Consider the following 21,027-nt stretch of genomic DNA (forward strand, 5'->3'; position numbering starts at 1 on the left):
TCAAATGTAAGGTGAACGGTTTGCATGGGTGTATTTTGTACATGTTGACATCACACATATAAAACTTACTTTCCTGACAGTCCTAGAGAGTTGTCCAAGAAATTGATGCCATGTTTGAGGTCACACGTGACTTTCAGTAGAAACTGATGACAAAGTTGACGTATCTCTAACACTTGGAGATCTTCATCAGTGTTAGGGTCATGCTGTAATTGGAATTTAATTTTCCTTTTTTGGTCAAGTTGTTGCTATGAATCCACATCTGATGCCCATAGTAATCCTATTACTGGTGGCACAGTGGCACTTGCCAAAGACAGAAAGTACAAATATATACATTCATCTTTGATAATTTTTCTGTTTTAAGTCAATCACAATGGTTCCCACCATGAAAGTTAGCCATCAGGAATGTCCAGGGAAATGTCACTCAGTGCAGGTCAAGGCCTTGTATAATTCTTTAGCCTGTTTCTAGAGTTGTAAATAACTTTTCTCCAAGTCAATTCAAATTGCAATTTGAGTCCAAGTCAGTAACTCCAGTCAATAACATTGTGTGTATTTGCAATATCAAACCTTTATATGATTTTGGTACAATTTTACAAAGCAAAGTGTGATGACATGATGTTTAAATGTAACATCATGTGAGCTGTCTTTGGGTATAAAAAAACCATCAAATTAAATATCTAAACCTTGAAAGGGAGTTGTAAAATTTGTATTGAATTAAACCTAGTCAATCAAAAAGTACGCAATGAGCAAGAATTTCTATGGCTACTCTCTTGGAAGCATCTGGTTTTAGACTACATCTAAAAATCACAATCTGCAAACTTACCATTGCTTCAGAAGTGCCCTTCCATACGTACAATTCAGCAACTTGTTGGAGGGTGTAGTTATTTAAGATGTGAAGTTTCTCTGTCTTGGTCACTGCTGGATTGCAGACTAGGTACTGCGTCAATGTCACCAGGATAAGCTTAATATTACACGCTCGATCATGTCCAAGCTTCTTGAAGAAACACTTCAGAAAGTCTTAAACAATACAAATGAAAAACAACACAAAATGAGGGTTACTGACAAAAAAACAGGCTGGTCAAACTTATTGGAGAACTATTGTCAGAAAAATTAAAGCAACACAATCCTTGATCAGAAATTGTAACTGTAGCAAAGTAAATAATCACAGAGCTGTTATCAAAAGGGTTTTCATGACTTGAAATCATTAAAAGCAGATATACATTGTACGTATTTGGACCATGTTTCATTAAAATGATCCAAAGATATGAAGGATATGCTAAATGCACTAAAAAGAATTCAATCTGCAATGTGTAGAGAGTACTTGATTGAATTAGATTCAAGTGAATCTTGTCTTTTAGACTTTTTTCAAGACACAGATTCCATCACCTATCTGTGCCATTCATATCCACTCTAAGACAAATCTCATGCTAGGCTGATAGCATACATACATTTATTCCACCACCAATCTGTGCCATTCACATCCACTCTAAGACCAATCTCATGCTAGGCTGATAGCATACGTACATTTATTCCACCACCAATCTGTGCCATTCCCATTCACTCTGAGACAAATCTCATGCTAGGCTGATAGCATAGGTACATTTATTCCACCACCAATCTGCGCCATTCACATCCACTCTAAGACCAATCTCATGCTAGGCTGATAGCATACATACATTTATTCCACCACCAATCTGTGCCATTCACATCCACTTTGAGACCAATCTCATGCTAGGCTGATAGCATACATACATTTATTCCACCACCTATCTGTGCCATTCACATCCACTCTGAGACAAATCTCATGTTAGGCTGATAGCATACATACATTTATTCCACCACCAATCTGTGCCATTCACATCCACTCTGAGACCAATCTCATGCTAGGCTGATAGCATACGTACATTTATTCCACCACCTATCTGTGCCATTCACATCCACTCTAAGACAAATCTCATGCTAGGCTGATAGCATACATACATTTATTCCACCACCTACATGTATCTGTGCCATTCACATCCACTCTAAGACAAATCTCATGCTAGGCTGATAGCATACATACATTTATTCCACCACCAATCTGTGCCATTCACATCCACTCTAAGACAAATCTCATGCTAGGCTGATAACATACATACATTTATTCCACCACCTATATGTTCCATTCACATCCACTCTGAGACAAATCTCATGCTAGGCTGATAGCATACATACATTTATTCCACCACCAATCTGTGCCATTCACATCCACTGTAAGACCAATCTCATGCTAGGCTGATAGCATACATACATTTATTCCACCACCAATCTGTGCCATTCACATCCACTCTGAGACCAATCTCATGCTAGGCTGATAGCATACGTACATTTATTCCACCACCTATCTGTGCCATTCACATCCACTCTAAGACAAATCTCATGCTAGGCTGATAGCATACATACATTTATTCCACCACCTACATGTATCTGTGCCATTCACATCCACTCTAAGACAAATCTCATGCTAGGCTGATAGCATACATACATTTATTCCACCACCAATCTGTGCCATTCACATCCACTCTAAGACAAATCTCATGCTAGGCTGATAGCATACATACATTTATTCCACCACCTATATGTTCCATTCACATCCACTCTGAGACAAATCTCATGCTAGGCTGATAGCATACATACATTTATTCCACCACCAATCTGTGCCATTCACATCCACTCTGAGACCAATCTCATGCTAGGCTGATAGCATACATACATTTATTCCGCCACCAATCTGTGCCATTCACATCCACTGTAAGACCAATCTCATGCTAGGCTGATAGCATACATACATTTATTCCACCACCTATCTGTGCCATTCACATCCACTCTGAGACAAATCTCATGTTAGGCTGATAGCATACATACATTTATTCCACCACCAATCTGTGCCATTCACATCCACTCTGAGACCAATTTCATGCTAGGCTGATAGCATACGTACATTTATCCACCACCAATCTGTGCCATTCACATCCACTCTAAGACAAATCTCATGCTAGGCTGATAGCATACATACATTTATTCCACCACCTATATGTTCCATTCACATCCACTCTGAGACAAATCTCATGCTAGGCTGATAGCATACATACATTTATTCCACCACCAATCTGTGCCATTCACATCCACTCTGAGACAAATCTCATGCTAGGCTGATAGCATACATACATTTATTCCACCACCTATATGTTCCATTCACATCCACTCTGAGACAAATCTCATGCTAGGCTGATAGCATACATACATTTATTCCACCACCAATCTGTGCCATTCACATCCACTCTGAGACCAATCTCATGCTAGGCTGATAGCATACATACATTTATTCCACCACCTATATGTTCCATTCACATCCACTCTGAGACAAATCTCATGCTAGGCTGATAGCATACATACATTTATTCCACCACCAATCTGTGCCATTCACATCCACTCTAAGACCAATCTCATGCTAGGCTGATAGCATACATACATTTATTCCACCACCAATCTGTGCCATTCCCATTCACTCTGAGACAAATCTCATGCTAGGCTGATAGCATAGGTACATTTATTCCACCACCAATCTGCGCCATTCACATCCACTCTAAGACAAATCTCATGCTAGGCTGATAGCATAGGTACATTTATTCCACCACCAATCTGTATTCACATCCACTCTGAGACAAATCTCATGCTAGGCTGATAGCATAGGTACATTTATTCCACCACCAATCTGTGCCATTCACATCCACTCTGAGACAAATCTCATGCTAGGCTGATAGCATAGGTACATTTATTCCACCACCAATCTGTATTCACATCCACTCTGAGACAAATCTCATGCTAGGCTGATAGCATAGGTACATTTATTCCACCACCAATCTGTGCCATTCACATCCACTCTGAGACAAATCTCATGCTAGGCTGATAGCATAGGTACATTTATTCCATCACCAATCTGTGCTATTCACATCCACTCTGAGACAAATCTCATGCTAGGCTGATAGCATAGGTACATTTATTCCACCAGCAATCTGTGCCATTCACATCCACTCTAAGACAAATCTCATGCTAGGCTGATAGCATACATACATTTATTCCACCACCAATCTGTGCCATTCACATCCAGTCTGAGACAAATCTCATGCTAGGCTGATAGCATACGTACATTTATTCCACCACCAATCTGTGCCATTCACATCCACTCTAAGACAAATCTCATGCTAGGCTGATAGCATACATACATTTATTCCACCACCAATCTGTGCCATTCATATCCACTCTAAGACCAATCTCATGCTAGGCTGATAGCATACATACATTTATTCCACCACCAATCTGTCTACATGTAATGTGGCCGAGTGGTCAATGAGGGGAATTTTCCCATCAGTCGTTTGGTCAGTGGTTTTTCTGAGGGGGTATACAGTGTACATATACATGTACATGTATGTACATGTATATGGTAGATAAGGTAGTACACAGTGCATTTGAAGAACACGTGAAATTCATGGAAAGACTCTCCATTTGCCCCAATGATATTTTAGCACATAACTTGTGCATTCAAATGAGGAAAAAATTGCAATATTTTGAACAGCATGTATGTAGCGAAATCCAAGATATTAGGTCCAGTCTATTAGACAGTATGCAAGGCCACTCTATGTGACATCAAGCGACCAAATTACCTGACAAAACACAGTCACAGTGCCTGGTATTATACTGGTACGGCTATATCAATCTATGTTGCAACGAAACTCAACAGGTGTTTCATTACCAACAACATTGTCATCACGGCTACCATGACTGTGTGATTTCTAGAGATCTGTTTTCATCTTTGAATTAGTCAAGATATATATTTTCAAATGCATTTGTTTTCCAAAAATCTGACATCTCCCACATGTATATACATGTAATTGAAGCTTACATGATCACTTTGATTAATACTTTTTAAGGGTCTTTATTTAAATACTTGCTCCCTCGACAAACTGGACCCATCTGCTCATACACAAAATGTTTAGGCCTCTGCAGAGAAGCATATTGCTCTACAAGCCAAATACGGCACTGTCGTGATATATTGTGCAGAGTATTTTTGGGTGCACTGTGGTCTTGACAACTTGGCATCATCATTTCATGTATACAGTCAATGTAGCATTTCTGAAACAAAATGTAGAAAAACAACCCATGATTTTTCCTTTTTCGGGATCACCCTTTCTTGCACAACAGTCACATCACTGCAACAGTTATCCAAAAGAATTATGTTTTATATCAAATTAAAAGGAAAATATTTTAAAATACTTCAGCTGCATATTGAGTGTCGAATTCCATTTCAATATGCAAACATTAGGTTTCAAGATTAGTTGTGCATTGGTGTTAGTACGCAGGGGAATGGTGTGAATTAAGTGGGTAAAGATTAGGGTTGGCAATAGTGCTAAGATCATATAGCGCCATAGGCGCAAGATGGATAACTCTGCCCAGAGGAATTACCATGGGCGCCATTTGAGCAAGCGATAATTGCTATAAATGTTACTGTAAAGCTTCATCACTGACAGAGGGCAGTACCTTGTGTTCTAATAATTGCTATGCAGGTTACTGTAGAGCTTCATCACTGACAGAGGGCAGTAGCTTGTGTTCTAATAATTGCTATGCATGTTACTGTAGAGCTTCATCACTGACAGAGGGCAGTAGCTTGTGTTCTAATAATAGCTTGTGTTCTAATAATTCTTATGCATGCTACTGTAAAGCTTCATCACTGACAGAGGGCAGTAGCTAGTGTTCTAATAATTTGCTATACATGTTACTCTAGAGCTTTATCACTGACAGAGGGTAATAAGCTTTTCAGGTTGTTTCTGAGCTTCTTCCATACTACCTAATACATGTACATGTAATACAAATATGTACAAGGTACTAATTAAGACAGGAAAGTCAGGACACTTATTTCCATACTCATCTCCAACAACACTAATAATGGCCATCTCCAAAGTGCAAAACATATCCAGCATGAAGGTACTCAAGGAATATCAAGAATAACATGTGGTAGTAACTTTTGATATGCAGAGTTCTAAACTTCAAAAACAAAAAAAGTTAGTAACAACCACTTTGCTTACAAAAACTGTAGAGTACCAGTATTTCCATCTGACCTTGTGGAGTTGGGAGTCATGATCATAAAATCTTTCTGGTAAACATACAACTGCTGCCTACATGTAGTCCCACAGTAAACATGTTGTTCGTACATCAGCTGGACACATTGTTACAGGGGCAGAGGGGAGGAAGTTTTCCATTCTGAACCAAAAGTTGTACTTGAGTCTGTATATGTGAGCATTTCCTTACAGTAAATTCTGGATATTTTGGATCTGAAGAAATGCATACACATTGGATTTATCTGAATTTCAAGTAAATGAAAGTTCTAAGTTATAATACACACATGCTCACTGAGTGTAGAACCAACTGTGTATGAATCAGACTTGTTTTTGTGTTTAGTTTCCTTCTTTCTATGCATTTTAACACTAACTGCCCCTTATCTACCAAACTCAAACAGCAGGTTTGCCAGGTTTGGTTCCATAATGGTACCCAATTAACTTCTTGTTGAATTATTTTGGACTTGGTATCAAAGGCCCATGGTGATGGTGTTGGAATTTGTGTGAGCTGGGACACACAGGGGTCATTGTGTGCAGTGTCTAGCTTGCTGTACCAAGCGTTGGACTATGCTTGAATTTGTCAGGTTTGGTACTGTTCAATGCAAGTCATCCTAAACTGCATAGACCCATCCATACCATATCACTCAAACTCCAATGGGCTCATTCTGTTAGAGTTTATCAGGTTTGGTACAGTGACCTGCATGTACAAGTACATAGACAAGTACGTGTACCTGGTGAAGTTTGTTGGGTTCAGTATGTTCCCTAGCGCAAGAGCCTGAGATAGGGGGTTAGGAGTAATAGTGCATAGTCCTGCTCAAAATAATCCATTTACTGAGATTTTATGTTGTTAAATAAAAAAAAATCTTTTTCCATTAAAAAATATAATAACTGTATCAAACGTACCTTCATGCAGCAAATGTTCTGTTGTCTGTCTACCTTGTTTACAACGCAACATACAACAAATACTCAGGGTTTGTTTTTGCTTGCGTTTCTCCCATGTGTGAAAACACGACCTATCTTTTTGTGGTCACGTGGCTGCTGCAGAGTGGGCGATTGGACTGCACGTGTATTGGCAACAATTGGATCCAGGCTAGCTTTAAAGCAAGGGTTTATTGCTGTGATCGGTTTGTTTATTGAGCGTGCACACAATTGTACCTATAGAGGTTTTGCATGCCTGCCATCTTGCAGGCCAGTGCTTTTGTTCCACTGGGTATGTACAAAGGAGGTTTCTCTGTGGAACAAAAGACCTGCCCTGCAAGACGGCTACCATGCAAAGCCTCTATTCTTTGTGAAGGAATGAGAAATGAGTTGTCAGGAATTTTACAATAAAATGTTTAGAAAAACTGGTCAGAAGCTCTTGATAGAGTCATGTTGTAAAAAAGTTTAAAACACAAATTTCACGCTAGATTTACCTTTGTTTGTCAAAAACTGCTTGATGAGTTTATTATCTCCACTCACAAAGAATGCCATTGCTAGACGAATACAACAGTTACGTATGTCATCTTCAGTCTGTAAGAAAATAAACAGTACCACATAACAAAATCAGCTTGTAATATATGAGTTTTTAGTTACAACTAAAAACAGATTCAGCTTTTTAAAAGGCTTCTACAAACACTTTTGTCTACTTGAGTTTAAAACATTCAAAACATGGGGATTGATCTACATGTACCTCATAAATGTAAATAAAGGTATGTTGGATTAACTCAGTTTTTTCCTTTCTCTACCGGCTTATTCTGTTACAAAAACTAAAACCGCAGTAAACAAACACAAACACACAACGTCAAGAATAAAATTTGACCATTCAAATGTACTGTAAATATAGCACACAAAATATAATTTCAATGGAACGCCCCTATAATGAACACGACGGGGTTCACATGAAATATTGGTTGTAGCGGTCGTTTGGTATAGCAATCCAATCACATGTGCACACAACCATTTCAAACTCTGCACTTTGTGCTGGCAACCCTACAAAATGCTTTGATATGAGAATCTGGGCCAACACTTACACAGAAAAAAATATAGTTCAAAATAAACAAGGTATACCAGTGTTCCCTGCTGTAGCATTCCACTGAACACTGTATTGGGGATGAAATTAACACTGAGGGTACTTTGTTACTGCCCTGTCATGACTGGGGATCCCTTTTGGTGGATACATAATTAAAATACAAATTTAATCAGTTGCATGTAAAAAACTTGGATTTGACCCAGATGCAAATGAATTTAGAGATAGCGCTTATAACAAGTGCTGTTTAAAAACCACAGGCGATTGGAACGTACCTTTAAATCCATTCTGTTGACTTGTGCCATAAAGACACCATGCTGGAAATTAACAGTAGAAAGAACGTCTCTGGCGGCTTGCTGACTGTAGGTGACCATGGCAATCAGGAGATTAAGAGCAGACATGATGAGAGAGCTGTCGTTATTACTATTCAGTGCATGGTAAATGTGAGAGATATGAATGTTGAGAATCTTCTGCACAATGTCCAAAGCAGTAGAACTATACTCTGGAAGACTGTCTGAGGTTTGCTGCAAAATCTGACTCAATGTATCAAAAGATTCGCAGAGCTGGGAAACAAAGCAGAATAAAAACATTGATCAATGACAAAAATTGTTGTGGCACATTGTGATGACAAATTTCAAGATGTGATAAAACCAAAATGCATGCAAATGTATTTCAAGATGCCTAGATTTAGAAGAGAACCCAAAGGGTTTCACAGGTTTCGACATTTAGGGTTTTAGAGACTGACCCCAAAAGACAATGTGTACTTGATCCCATATAGAGAAAATCATGAAGTGTTTCATACATGTACATCCATCCACTTTGACCAAAATCCATCCAAGGTCAATTGTTTTTGGTTTGATCTTTTTTGAGGTGTAATTATAGTAGAATCATTTACAGTAGGTGTGCACTGAATGAATTAACTTCCTTGTGCTGAATCATATTAACCGTCTGTATAAGCAAGCATGAAATCACAAATAAACCAACATTCACATTCTCCTCAGGAATAAATAATTTGTTAGGACATTTTACTAAAAATGAACAAGGTCAAGTGGTGGCTTAAGACTCAATGGTTTGTGGCAGTCCATACTTGTGATATTTCTTTCAGCTTACCTAAAAAATACAGGTACAGTACATGTACATGGTAATTTTACCCTATGATTCAAAAGGTGTCCTGTCTTGCTGTAAAAAATGCTCTCATTACAAAAATAAATTTCTTTTGGGTACCTTCTTCAAACACTTACTTGTGCAGCTGGTACTTTGTCCTCTCCAAGTAATTCCATAATCTTTGGCCACTGCTTGATTTGTTGAAAACATCTTGCAGCTGTATCTTCATTCTTTTCATCTTTACAAGGGGATGGCTCTGTTGCCATGGTGATACTAGAACAAGTAAACAAAAATACAGGATTAAACAAATTCTGTCACCATTTCTGTCTTGATTCAGACACATTATAATGGTTCCTGTGTCACCAGTCCCCTTTCAACTCAGCAATCAAAATGCCTTGTAAATTTTTAACTATGTAGTACTGGTACCGGACAATGTACCTGACCAAGTATAAACCAGAGCACTCATTCTCCTTTGTTCCAGCGCTGTACAATGCGACCAAATTAGTAGCATTTGCACCTAAAAAATAATCACATGCGACCAAAGGTTTTATCTTAATTGCAAATGGCGACCATGATTTGTACCTGTTTGTCACCTGCCTTGTCAGTCATATTTCATAAACGATCGCCGCCTAGTCTTGTTCTACATGCACAGTGCCAATTTCATGCTTTAAAGCATGTACAAGGTACCCGGGTGGACTAGTTTGTGGTCGCATGCTGTACAGAGTGTGTATATAACTGGGAGACATTTCGCAAGCATATTCTCTAAATGCACCTAGCAGTCTATGCAATTCCAGTGCAATAAACTTGTCTCAATTCCAAATGTAATCTTGAAACCAAAAGGTTGCAAGCTTCCTTTAGCCTGGCATGGTGCCAGGTGTGAAATACTCGCAAGTAAAGAAACAAACACGCCTTGTCTTTTCTTTCAGCTGTTTTTTCAAGTAATTGATTGCCTATCTGTCCCGCAGATAAATGACAGCGTAATGTTGGGACTTAAACAAGTTTATGCATATTGCTGAAGAAAAGTGAAGCCTGACATGTGACATCTTTCCTTCTCATTTTCCTGTCACCAATACATGAAAGCCACACTATGATTGGCCCACTTTGCTTCCATTCCAATAACCAATGATAGCTCGACTTTCATTTTCATGGGGTCAGGAAAACAAGGAAAAGATAGGAACTGTGCTGCAATTGGTCAAGGTGTCATGCAGCAGACAGTGATTGAGAGTACATGCTGTTGATTTTCTGTAGTGGGGATGGGCAACATACACTGTACTTCGGAATTTTACCATTTTAATTTAATGAAGACATAAGGTGAATAAACCTACCCCTAAACATGTACATCTAACTTCACCAAGATGGCATGTGCATGTATGAAATTTTGTTGAACAAATAGCTGTGATGACAGAGTACCGGTAAGTTAGCACAATGGAAATAGCCTAGATGTGTTTATGCAACTTTATATACTGTATATACCTTACAATTCTGGAATTAAGTGAGACCATAAAGCTTAATAAATTACAAATTATTTCATCACAATGAGCATGATGTTTAGAGTGCTACCAGTCATGCCAGTGATGGCTTCATGGTTTGCACGTCTTGTGCCCCAACCACATATAGACCTTTTTCACCCATGTGACTCAATGTAAACAATACCACCTCATGTGGATTGCCTTGGCCACATTGATCTGTCCTATGGGCAGCTTCAACCATGTGCAAGCGCAAGTGCGAAAGCTACAAGCTTGACTAGTATATCTTGAATTGGTAGATTACCATCACAACACATCATACATGTAGGTCCAACATGATGGTGACATCACAGGAAAATGATCTATAGACCGCTCGTGTGTGCGTCCTAGGAGGACCAAGTCATGTGTATTTGAATGAGCAGACGTGAAATACCACTCAAGCTCCAACAGTTTGCCTTTGACTTGTAAAGAAGCCAGTAGGCAATAGGTGGTGTTAAAGGTGCTAAATTGGGAATTTTGGGGGACCATTTTCACTTGACTATACATACATGTACATGTAATGTCGTGAAACGTTAGTATGCCTGTTTTTTGCTATGGTTAAATAATTGAGCGAAACGGGTGTTCCTATAATAAGGAGAGAAAGTCTACCTTTTTGAAACAACTGACCTAGATAAGGTGGTGATGATGTCCTTTCATATCAGAAAGAAAAGAAGGCAGGGCTTTGGTTTTTGAGGGAAATTATGGGGTAAAATGGCAGCCTAAATCACGACGCGACAAAGAGCAGAAGAGCTGAGACAAATTAGCGAATGTAGACTGGTACATGTACCTTGACCTGGATTTTTTTAATATAAAATTTAGTATATCCAAAATGGCTGGGTTGAGTTACCAGACGTGAAACAAACTGGCATGATTCAGTCATCTTTCGCCAAACATGTTGGAAAATTCTACCTGAACTAGAGCTAACTTCATTTTACATTATATTGGCACTTTCAAAGCAAAATCAATACATACATGTACATGTACATTGGATATTATTGAGATATTGACCAGTGTTGTAGTCGAGACCACTTAAGACCTTCACAAGACCACACAAGACCAACACATGACCTCTAGTCTGAATTAAAGGCTCAAGCTATTCAAATGAACTGCAACAAAAGCATTCCTTTGTCATATTTCACCCTGTTACTTGTGCCTGGTCTTGTGTCTAGTCTTGTGCCTGGTCTTGTGATGGTCTCGACTACAACACTGATATCGATGGACCTGGGCTTCATTTTCACTCATGGTGACTCAATTCACACTTCTCTGAAATAGTTTACTTGAAGATGATTAGATCTTGCAGAAAAAAAGTTTTGCTCACAGAACCGCTGCCATAAATTAAGAAGATCGGCAACAATTGTTTTTCACCAAACACAGTCTAAGTCTATAACGCAGCAGTGTGTGTGCGTTCAGCATGATGTTGCATCTATCGCTCTTTTAAATGATCATCGTGAAAAGTTTTTTCAAACTAATATTTGTTCTGCTATCGGAATTTGTCAGCTATCCCACTATCAAAAAATGAGTTTTGTACATTTTCCAATGTGTGTTTTGGATATGAAAGGAACTGCAAGATTTCTGGGCAGTCCTGGAAAAGAGTTTTAGATACGATACGCTTTCAGTGTGTGTGGCACATGTCCTGTGTCAGGACACAAGACAATACTGTGCTGATGTCGTGGTTTGTGGAACTTGGCAAACTTCCAGCCACCAAAAAGGCTTGCTAGCATTAATCTTTCGGACAACTGGCCAAATTGTTAAGCAGGCCTTATCATCCGATCATAAGCAGGCCTAGCTGGATAATTTCCGGGTAGGCCTAGTTCTGGATGTAAACTTTTCCATGAGAGTAAGTTTTCGAGGCAACAGGGACCTTGGACTGTGGTTTTCACCCATTATCATGTAGTACATGTAAGGATACTCACTGCAAAGCTCTGGACAAGATCACTGTAGCCAATCTGCTCCAGAGCTGAGTAGAGGACTTCTCTCTGATTGATATCCATCCAGGAAGGGCCCATATTGGCCTAAGCCCTAGCCTAATTAATTTTGCAGGGGGCTAAGCCTAATCCTAGGCCTATAATTAGCCTGTATTATACTGTCAAGACTGTCATGTAGACACACATTGTTTGGTGCAGTGTGATGACTAATGTGCAACATGCATGATCTTAGAATTAGTCGCAGGATACTTTGGATTGAGATGGTGGCACAATTGCAGAATACCCTGCCACTCACCTCTCCCACATCGTAGCCGGCTACGATGTCGCGCTTAACTACTCACACAGGGTTTCGTTATGCACTCAGTGATTTTTGTACATAAGCCAATAGCTTCACCTAATCACAATTGGCCGTAAAATGCCCAATTTGGAACTGCTCGTGTTCGAATCGGCAGACGTGGCATGTCTGCACTATCTGCTGTAGGGGGCTTTGATTTGCTTTTGCTTTTAAGGGTAAAAGATTTGCTTTTGCTGTTAAGGGTAATTCCTTGATTTGTTTTTGCTTTCAAGGGTAATAAGTAGCAAAACTACACATTTATTCTTACTGACAAACGGATACCTAACTTCTTCCCAAATGAGTATGTATAGCCTACATGGACAATTCCACAGATCAACTTACCCAAGCTGCCCATTCTTCTTACATATTGTTATCGCCTACTGTTTTGCTGGATTATATATATACATTGTATACCTTGCTGCGTCCAATACAAACAACATGAATATGTCCCGTCCTTTGTTTTTGTGCCGGTACAAAAATTTGCCTAAAAATGAAAAGTAATGACACTTTTGCCGTCCATGACTTGGCATACCGGCCTTCATTTGTCCCCAATGTCCTTCAATCTTGTTAGTGTGTCCTCCGAATTTACTGACAAATTCCTTGGAATGGTTTACAGTTTCGTGTACTTATCCACATTTCTCCAAATTTGTGTATGCCTTCCAGCAATCCGATACTATGGTTGTGCCGGGGGGCAATCCAGTCCTGTATGAATGGTAGAAGAGTAGCCTCATCACGCTTCTCCACAGTGAGAAGGAAACATTCTCTGGAGTCTTCCTCCATGCCGCTGAATACCCACTGCCCTTCCACTACCGGTGTCCCCGGTAGTATTTTCGCTTCCCAATCTTGCTTTCATCAATTTGGACATGTTTCCCCGGCCCTCCGGTTTGTTTTTTATCCATGTCCAACATCACTACTTTGCACGTCTCGCAACAAAACCTGTCTCAGTCCACAGCTGTGTGCTCTCCAACTGCATCCAAATTTGTCCTTGGGTGAGGTCGCAACACCACCAATATGTTAGTTTCAATGTCTCCTCCAGTGACAAGTTGCTCTGTGAAAACCAACTTCCGTTGCAGATGGACTTTTCTCAGCGATGCCTCTTCCCATTTACCTGCCTGCGGCATTCCCATTTCTGGTGGTCCAATCTGTCTCCTGCTTCCACGATCTTCATGGGTTCACAGAAGTGAGGACAGAGCATCTCTATTGCGATTAAGCCCATGTTCTGGCACCATGCTACAGTGGTGTCGAAGCTCCATGACATCTCCCTACACAACCTGTCGTAGGTCATGAATCTCTCACCGATGCAGTTATCCTGATGCCGCTGGTACGATGAGGGGCCCTTAACAACTTGGATGCTTTCGTCTTTGGTGCTTGAACTGCCATGCTGGACTCTAACGTTACATTTTCTAACAAACTTTTTCATTTTGCAACAAAAAATCTCGCTTCTTCGATACACGACAGATTTCAAATACATGTATAGCTAGTTGTGACAGGGTAATTTAACCCACGCTTCCTTAATTTCAACTGGCTTTTTCTTTTCTAATCCCCCTCTTTCCATCAGCAAGGAATGTTGCGGCAACAAAAGGGATATATATACTTCAGTGATCAAAAACCACACCGCCCTTATTATGCTGCTAGCCTTGCAAGACTCGCTAATAAAAAATCCTACTGACTCTACCTCCAGTGCTTCTCATAATAGCCAGGCAAACCACGCTTGACTTCCACAAAGTTTTGGATACCCTGCCACTAATCTACCATTACCAGACTGGGCACGACCTTTTCTTTTGACTCTGTCGCCAATCTCCCCATTTTTTCACACGTGGATGCCTCAATGCTTTGGTCTTCTCTTGGCAGCCCCCTCCATGTATTTCACAATTACTCTCTGTAAACACAACCAAGGTACTTAAAAGCACTTGTTTTCTGTAAACAGACACACAACACAAACAATACGTTTAACTCGTCTGCACATGTACAGTTTCAACGCCACCCTTTCATTGTTAACTTGTGTAACTGATGCATGAATGTTAACTTGTTGACACCATGACAACCCATGGTCACTCCTTCCCACTGTTAGTATCCATGAAATCATACTGAACACTAACTTTGGACTTGGAATATTTCCTACACATCCCATTCACTTTGTCTTGCTTCGTCCTTTTTTAGCCACTTCCACATCGTATCTGTGTAGCCGCCAAATGGCACTAACTTTGGACTCACAATATTTCCTACACATCCCATTCACTTTGAGTTGCTTCGTCCTTTTTTAGCCACTTCCACATCGTATCCGTGTAGCCGCCAAATGGCACTAACTTTGGACTCACAATATTTCCTACACATCCCATTCACTTTGTGTTGCTTCGTCCTTTTTTAGCCACCGCAAACCGGCACTAACTTTGGACTTAGACCCATTTCGTCCGTTTGCAACTTTGCTCGTTTGCTTCTTTGACCGTTTTCTACTGCACCACTTCACACAGCTTGTTCACAATGCAACATAGCCCCAGTGGTGTGGCAAGGACTCTCATTCCCGATCCATCATTAGCCACACATCCGTATATGCAATTTCATGTCACGTCGGCGTATTGAACATTTCGGCGCACCCACTTATCATCATGGGCGCAATTTCTTTTGCACACGAACATGATTCTTGACCTTTCCGTTTTCTAAAAACCATTTATTGAATTATTTCACTCACGTTATTCAGGTGTTTTCCAGTCTTTCTGCCTTTATCCATTCAATCTAATGGGCTCGCTCAATCAGTCGCCATCTTTAAAATAAGATCGTTGAACAATACATCACTTGACCCCTCATCGTCTCAACGGCTGTTCCATGTCAAGACATATGTAATAAACTGACTGATGACGATAAGATACTACATGTACCAATGGGCTCTCCCAAAACTTTGGCAGCAGTTTAGAAGTTTAGAAGAAATTGCGCCCACGATGATAAGTGGGTGCGCCGAAATGTTCAATACGCCGACATGAAATTGCGTATACGGATGTGTGGCTGAGGATGGATCAGGAGTGAGAGTCCGTGCTACACTAGTGCCACTAGTAGTGGGCTAAATGCAACACAGCAGCTCGACATCGTACTCGTAGCCAAAGTTTGCGCGTGGGGGGGTATTCTGCAATTACTCCGAGATGATTTGATTGATTGTATTTTGTAGCGTCTAATGATATACTGTTCAATATACTGGTGGTATATCATTGGCACAAATCATAAAATGAGGTTCATTCTACAATCCTTACCCCTCATCGCTCGACGATCCGCACACCATGTGACAAAAACAAGCGCAGCGTATTCGCGTAGCAAATTTTATGTTGCTTTGGATACCAGTCCTTATAATTCCGACTACTCCCGCTAAGATTATGTATGGAGACGTCTGGGAAATTTGTGGTCAGGGAACCATACTAATCACATATGACCTCGGTCATCCGGTCATTTGGCAATAAATAAACCAAGGAGGTAGAATTCTACCTCCATGAATAAACGCAAAGCAGCTGCAACCAAAGCCTAGCAACAAAACTGAAACTCCAAAAATCTCAATTTTCTAGAAATCAGCTGTTCAATATATAGTCTAATGCTGAAGTCGTGCAGGTATTTTGAAATTTGGCGACTTAGTTGGACAGATATGGAGTGTTTTGTAGCCCTACCGAGTCGTTACATAAAATCATACATATTTCACCCTGTCTCCAAGTTGCTTGATTTCGACATTTTCCTCTAAGGATTTGTACATAACTGAAGCTCCCAAAATCTAAATTTTTTTCACGACATCAGTTTCTCAATAGTCCCAGACTCAAATGGAACAGCTATTTAGAAATTTGGCTATTTAGTTTGAGAGGTATTGAGCCTTTTCGTAGCCCTACCCGTAACCGTGGAAATTCGTACATATTTGGCCTTATCGTACGTTCATTCCGATGTTTTCCCACATAAATTCCAACATAACTGAAGTTCCAAAATCTCAATTTTTCAAGAAATCAATTCTTAATTAGTAGAAGACTCAAATCGTGCAGGTATTTAGAAATTTGACGGTTTAGTTGGAAAGATATGGAGTCTTTTTGTAGCCTGAGCCCGCATAACCTCAACTTTCCAGATAAAATCGTACATAATTATTTCACCCTGTCTCATTTGCTGCATTCCGATGTTTTCCCCCATGAAATCCAACACAACTGAAACTCAAAAATCGAAATTTTCAAGAAATTCGCTCTTCAATAGTAGAAGGCTTAAATAGTGCAGGTATTTAGAAAATTTAGCGATTTAGTTACAGCCAGATCATCAGTATAGTCTATTTGTACCCCTACACTCAACTTTTCAGACACAATGGAAAATATTTCACCCTGTCCAATTTTCTGCATTCCAATGTTTCCCCTGTGAATTCCAACACAACCGAAACTCCAAAAATCTCAATTTTTTAAGAAATAAATTTTCATTTGCTGGATTTCGACGCTTTCCTCTTAATTCGTACATAGGCCTAACTGAAGCTCCAAGAATCTCAATTTTTTCACGAAATCAGTTTCTCAATATTGAAGACTAAAATCGTTCGGGTATTTAGAAATTTAGTTATTAAGCTGGGTAGATAATGGAGTTTTTTCTAGCTCCCTTAACTTTAAAAAATTGCACACATTTCACCCTGTCTCATTTCTTGTGCATTCCAATGTTTTCCCTATGAATTCCAACACAACTGAAAATAAAAAATCTAAATTTTCAAGAAATCAATTCTTCAATAGCAGAAGACTTAAATCGTGCATGTATTTAGAAATTTTGCTGTTAAGTTTGACAGCTATGGAGTGTTTTTGTAGCCCTACCCTTAACTTCATAGATGAAATCGTACACATTTCACCCTGTCTCATTGCTGCATTCCGATGTTTTCCCCTATTAATTCCAGTATAACTGAAGCTCCGAAACTCTAAAGTTTTCAAGAAAGCAATACCTCAATAGTCCAAGTCTCAAAGCGTGCACGTATTTAGAAATTTAGCAGGTGAGTTAGACAGATTGAGTTTGAGTCTTTTTGTAGCCTTACCCTTAACCTCAAAATAAATTCGTACATTTTTCACACTGTCTCCTTTGCTTCATTCCGATGTTTTCCCTATGAATTCCAACTTAATTGAAGCTCCAAAAATCTACATTTTTCTAGAAATCAACTTCCCTATGGTCCAACAGTCAAATCGTGTAGGCTTTTAGAAATTTGGCTATTTAGTTAGACAGATATAGAGGTTTTTGCTGCCCTACCCTTATAATTTAAAAGAAATCGTAAATATTTCACACTGTCTCAGTATTGTAAATGACAGCGTGCTAGACCAAATGTACTCTCCTATACCTACCCGGCTAAATTAGGTGAAAACGACTAAAAAGAAGGTGAAATCTTCAAAATAAAGTGACATTGCTACCCTACTGGGTACCTTCCCCAACCCCTAAACCCACCCCCAAACCAAACACAAACCCCACAACCCCCAATCCCCAACCCAGATTCCCAAACCCCACAACCAAAACTTGCACCACAAACCGCCCTTGCACCACAAACCCCTGTAGATTATTTAATAAAATCTCCAGCTGGATCATTTTGTTTCCCAGTTTAACCAGCATCTCTGGCATTTTTTGAGATTGTGTCAAGCTCTACAAATAAATCAGGATTCCTTTTGTCAGTTAACAACACATAACCATATATATCAACGGCTTTGTAAAATAGACCTTGATCTGTGCGGTTTTCAAAATTTTGATAATGTTTTACAGTCGGAAGATCTGTTCGATCACGTTCAAAATGTTTATAGAAATCGTCTGCCTTACCATTAATTATCATTCTTTTCCCTCGTTCTAATGTATCATATCTGGGTTCTATCGTTGATTGACCTTCTAAAAAATTAGTTTCTTGTTGCGTTGTGTCAAATGTATCGTCCCAATCTAAATCATCTTGATTTGTTTCTTCTTTATCTTGATCCAACAGAGGAATTTCCTCTGGGTAAAATGCACCTTCTGCTATTTATAATAAACCGATTTTAACTGAAACTACCTGGTATGATACCTTGCGACACAAGCCGGCCTAGTGTGGCCAAGGCGCTGCTGGCCACTGCAGTCATTTTGGCTACATCGTCTACCGACAACCAATCTAAATCGGGCGGTGTAATTCTCAATAGTTTTTTTACCATGGAAATGAAACTGACTACTGCACCGCGATAAATGGTTTTTGCAATTCCTTTTACACCTATAGATTTTGCGTTACTCATGTTTTATTATATAGCGTTTTTAATTTATTCCGTGTCTAAAACTTCTTGCGCGGGTTTTGTTGCTTGAACGGGTGGCGGTGGTTTCGTTTGAGCAGCGGGCTTCTTCAAAAATAACGCTAGTGCGATTCTTCCGACTATTAGGCCACCCAAAATCAAGTTTCTGTTTTAAGTGTAAAGGTTCTCTAAGTTGAACTTACTTCCCGACTTTACCTCGGGTTCTGACTCTACGATTTTCATTTTGGCGAGCTGTAATTTCATCTTTTTGTTATGTTCTGCCAGGCGTTTACCTTGTACTCTTGGTGACCGTTTGCACCTGTGCCTTCACTGGACTGTTGGAGTCGGTGCTGTTTGTTCCTTGTCTGTTTCCATCTTCTTTTATAATAGACTGATTCTTGTTGATGTCTAAATGTTTTGTTCTTATTAACGTTGCAACTAGCGGCGATAAATAAACCCCATACTTGTAACAAAGTTCCCTAAAGAAATGCCCCATCGTTTGACTAATGATAGGATCGTTGTTTAAATCTTTTGTCAAATCGACCTCCAGTTCTAAATTTACGTTGAAGCCCAGGAATTCTATCGGTGTAGCGATGCCTAAAAGTCGCGCATAAGGACTTAGGATCAAGTTGTCTTGAGTTTTAACGATCCATTTGCCGAACTTTACTTCGTACAAATTTTCTTGCTCTGCAGCAGTTAGAGATTCGATGTCTTTGACGCTGTATTCTTCCCCCAGGTGTTTTTTAGATTTTCCCGAGGCGACTACTGAACAGAGTCTGTCTTTTACGGTTGGGTTTGAGTTCGACTGATGCTGTTTTAACTTTTGCGTCTGTGAGGATACTGTTAATGTCGTCCATTTTATGATCATGATTTTTGAATTGGTTTAACGTTAGCCTAGCAGTTACGTACTCAAACGTGTAATACGTCAAGTTAATTGCAATAACAAACTCAATAATTACTTGAATGAATTGTAGCATTGTTGATATTTAATTTTTAATATTTAACAATGTTAATTAACTAACGCGATAACTAGTTGAAAATTTGTTAATTAACTAGTTTATAACAGACTGGTGGTTCTGTCATTAACCAGCTTGCGAAATTTGACATCGCGTAAATGCCGTTTCAACCGATCACGCTCTTCATCGGTATCACGTCGTTTTCATCCAAACACCGATAAACGAATTTCGTTTCGAATTTCTGCGTTAATAACCAACAGCTGTGATTAAAGTGTCTTCCACTGAACGCCATCCTACTTAGCGTGCAAGTGTTGCTCCCTTTGATCTCTTGCAATATTTAATAAACTGATACAAGGTACAGTCATCCACGATAAACAAAGTGTTTACACCGTCAAAAATGTTTTGATACAAGTCGACCGCGTCGTTAATTTCTAGTTTTTCTTTATCTAAATCACACAAGTAAACATTCCCGTCAGTACATACCCACAACCTTTCTAAATACGTTTTTTTTTAAACCAGCGCAGTGAGGCGACTTATACATGTTCCAACTCATCTATTCTAAACCCGATTTAATACACCAAACTGTTAAAATTACCGTCTTCGACCGTCAATTGCGCGTCCATCACTAAAACACGTACATTATTAACTGCCCCGCAGCTCTTTCTATTTGTATCGCTATGTTGCCACCTCCACCCAACGGTTGACCAGACTAGTGTGCCGAGTTATCGCCAGAACTTTTAAAATCGAGCCATACTAGTAAACTGTACTTGTCTTTCAAATAACTAGCCGTGTCAACGCCGGTTAGAATCACGTCTTTCACGACCGCTCGCCCCGATTTGG

The 21,027-nt window shown here is 39.5% G+C and overlaps 1 protein-coding gene and 1 pseudogene across 1 annotated transcript in view; both read right to left on the reverse strand.

The window, feature by feature from the left end:
- Nucleotides 1-16,337, reverse strand: part of LOC110990594 (nucleolar pre-ribosomal-associated protein 1-like) — a 48,648-nt gene extending 32,311 nt beyond the window's left edge. Inside the window, exons 1-6 of the mRNA XM_087132626.1 lie at nt 16,265-16,337; nt 9,396-9,531; nt 8,430-8,717; nt 7,562-7,658; nt 821-1,014; nt 70-203 (exon numbers count right to left, since the gene is read on the reverse strand). Coding sequence (XP_086988752.1) covers nt 70-203; nt 821-1,014; nt 7,562-7,658; nt 8,430-8,717; nt 9,396-9,531; nt 16,265-16,293 — 878 coding nt within the window. The 5' untranslated portion in view covers nt 16,294-16,337. The remainder of the gene's footprint in view (nt 1-69; nt 204-820; nt 1,015-7,561; nt 7,659-8,429; nt 8,718-9,395; nt 9,532-16,264) is intronic.
- On the reverse strand, nt 13,129-15,559 carry LOC147800208 (uncharacterized; annotated as a pseudogene).
- Nucleotides 16,338-21,027: the final 4,690 nt, after the last annotated feature.

The sequence above is a fragment of the Acanthaster planci genome, linkage group LG02 (genome assembly GCF_054643075.1).
Source record: "Acanthaster planci isolate LZ-2023a linkage group LG02, COTS_SCS, whole genome shotgun sequence".
NCBI lineage: Eukaryota > Metazoa > Echinodermata > Asteroidea > Valvatida > Acanthasteridae > Acanthaster > Acanthaster planci.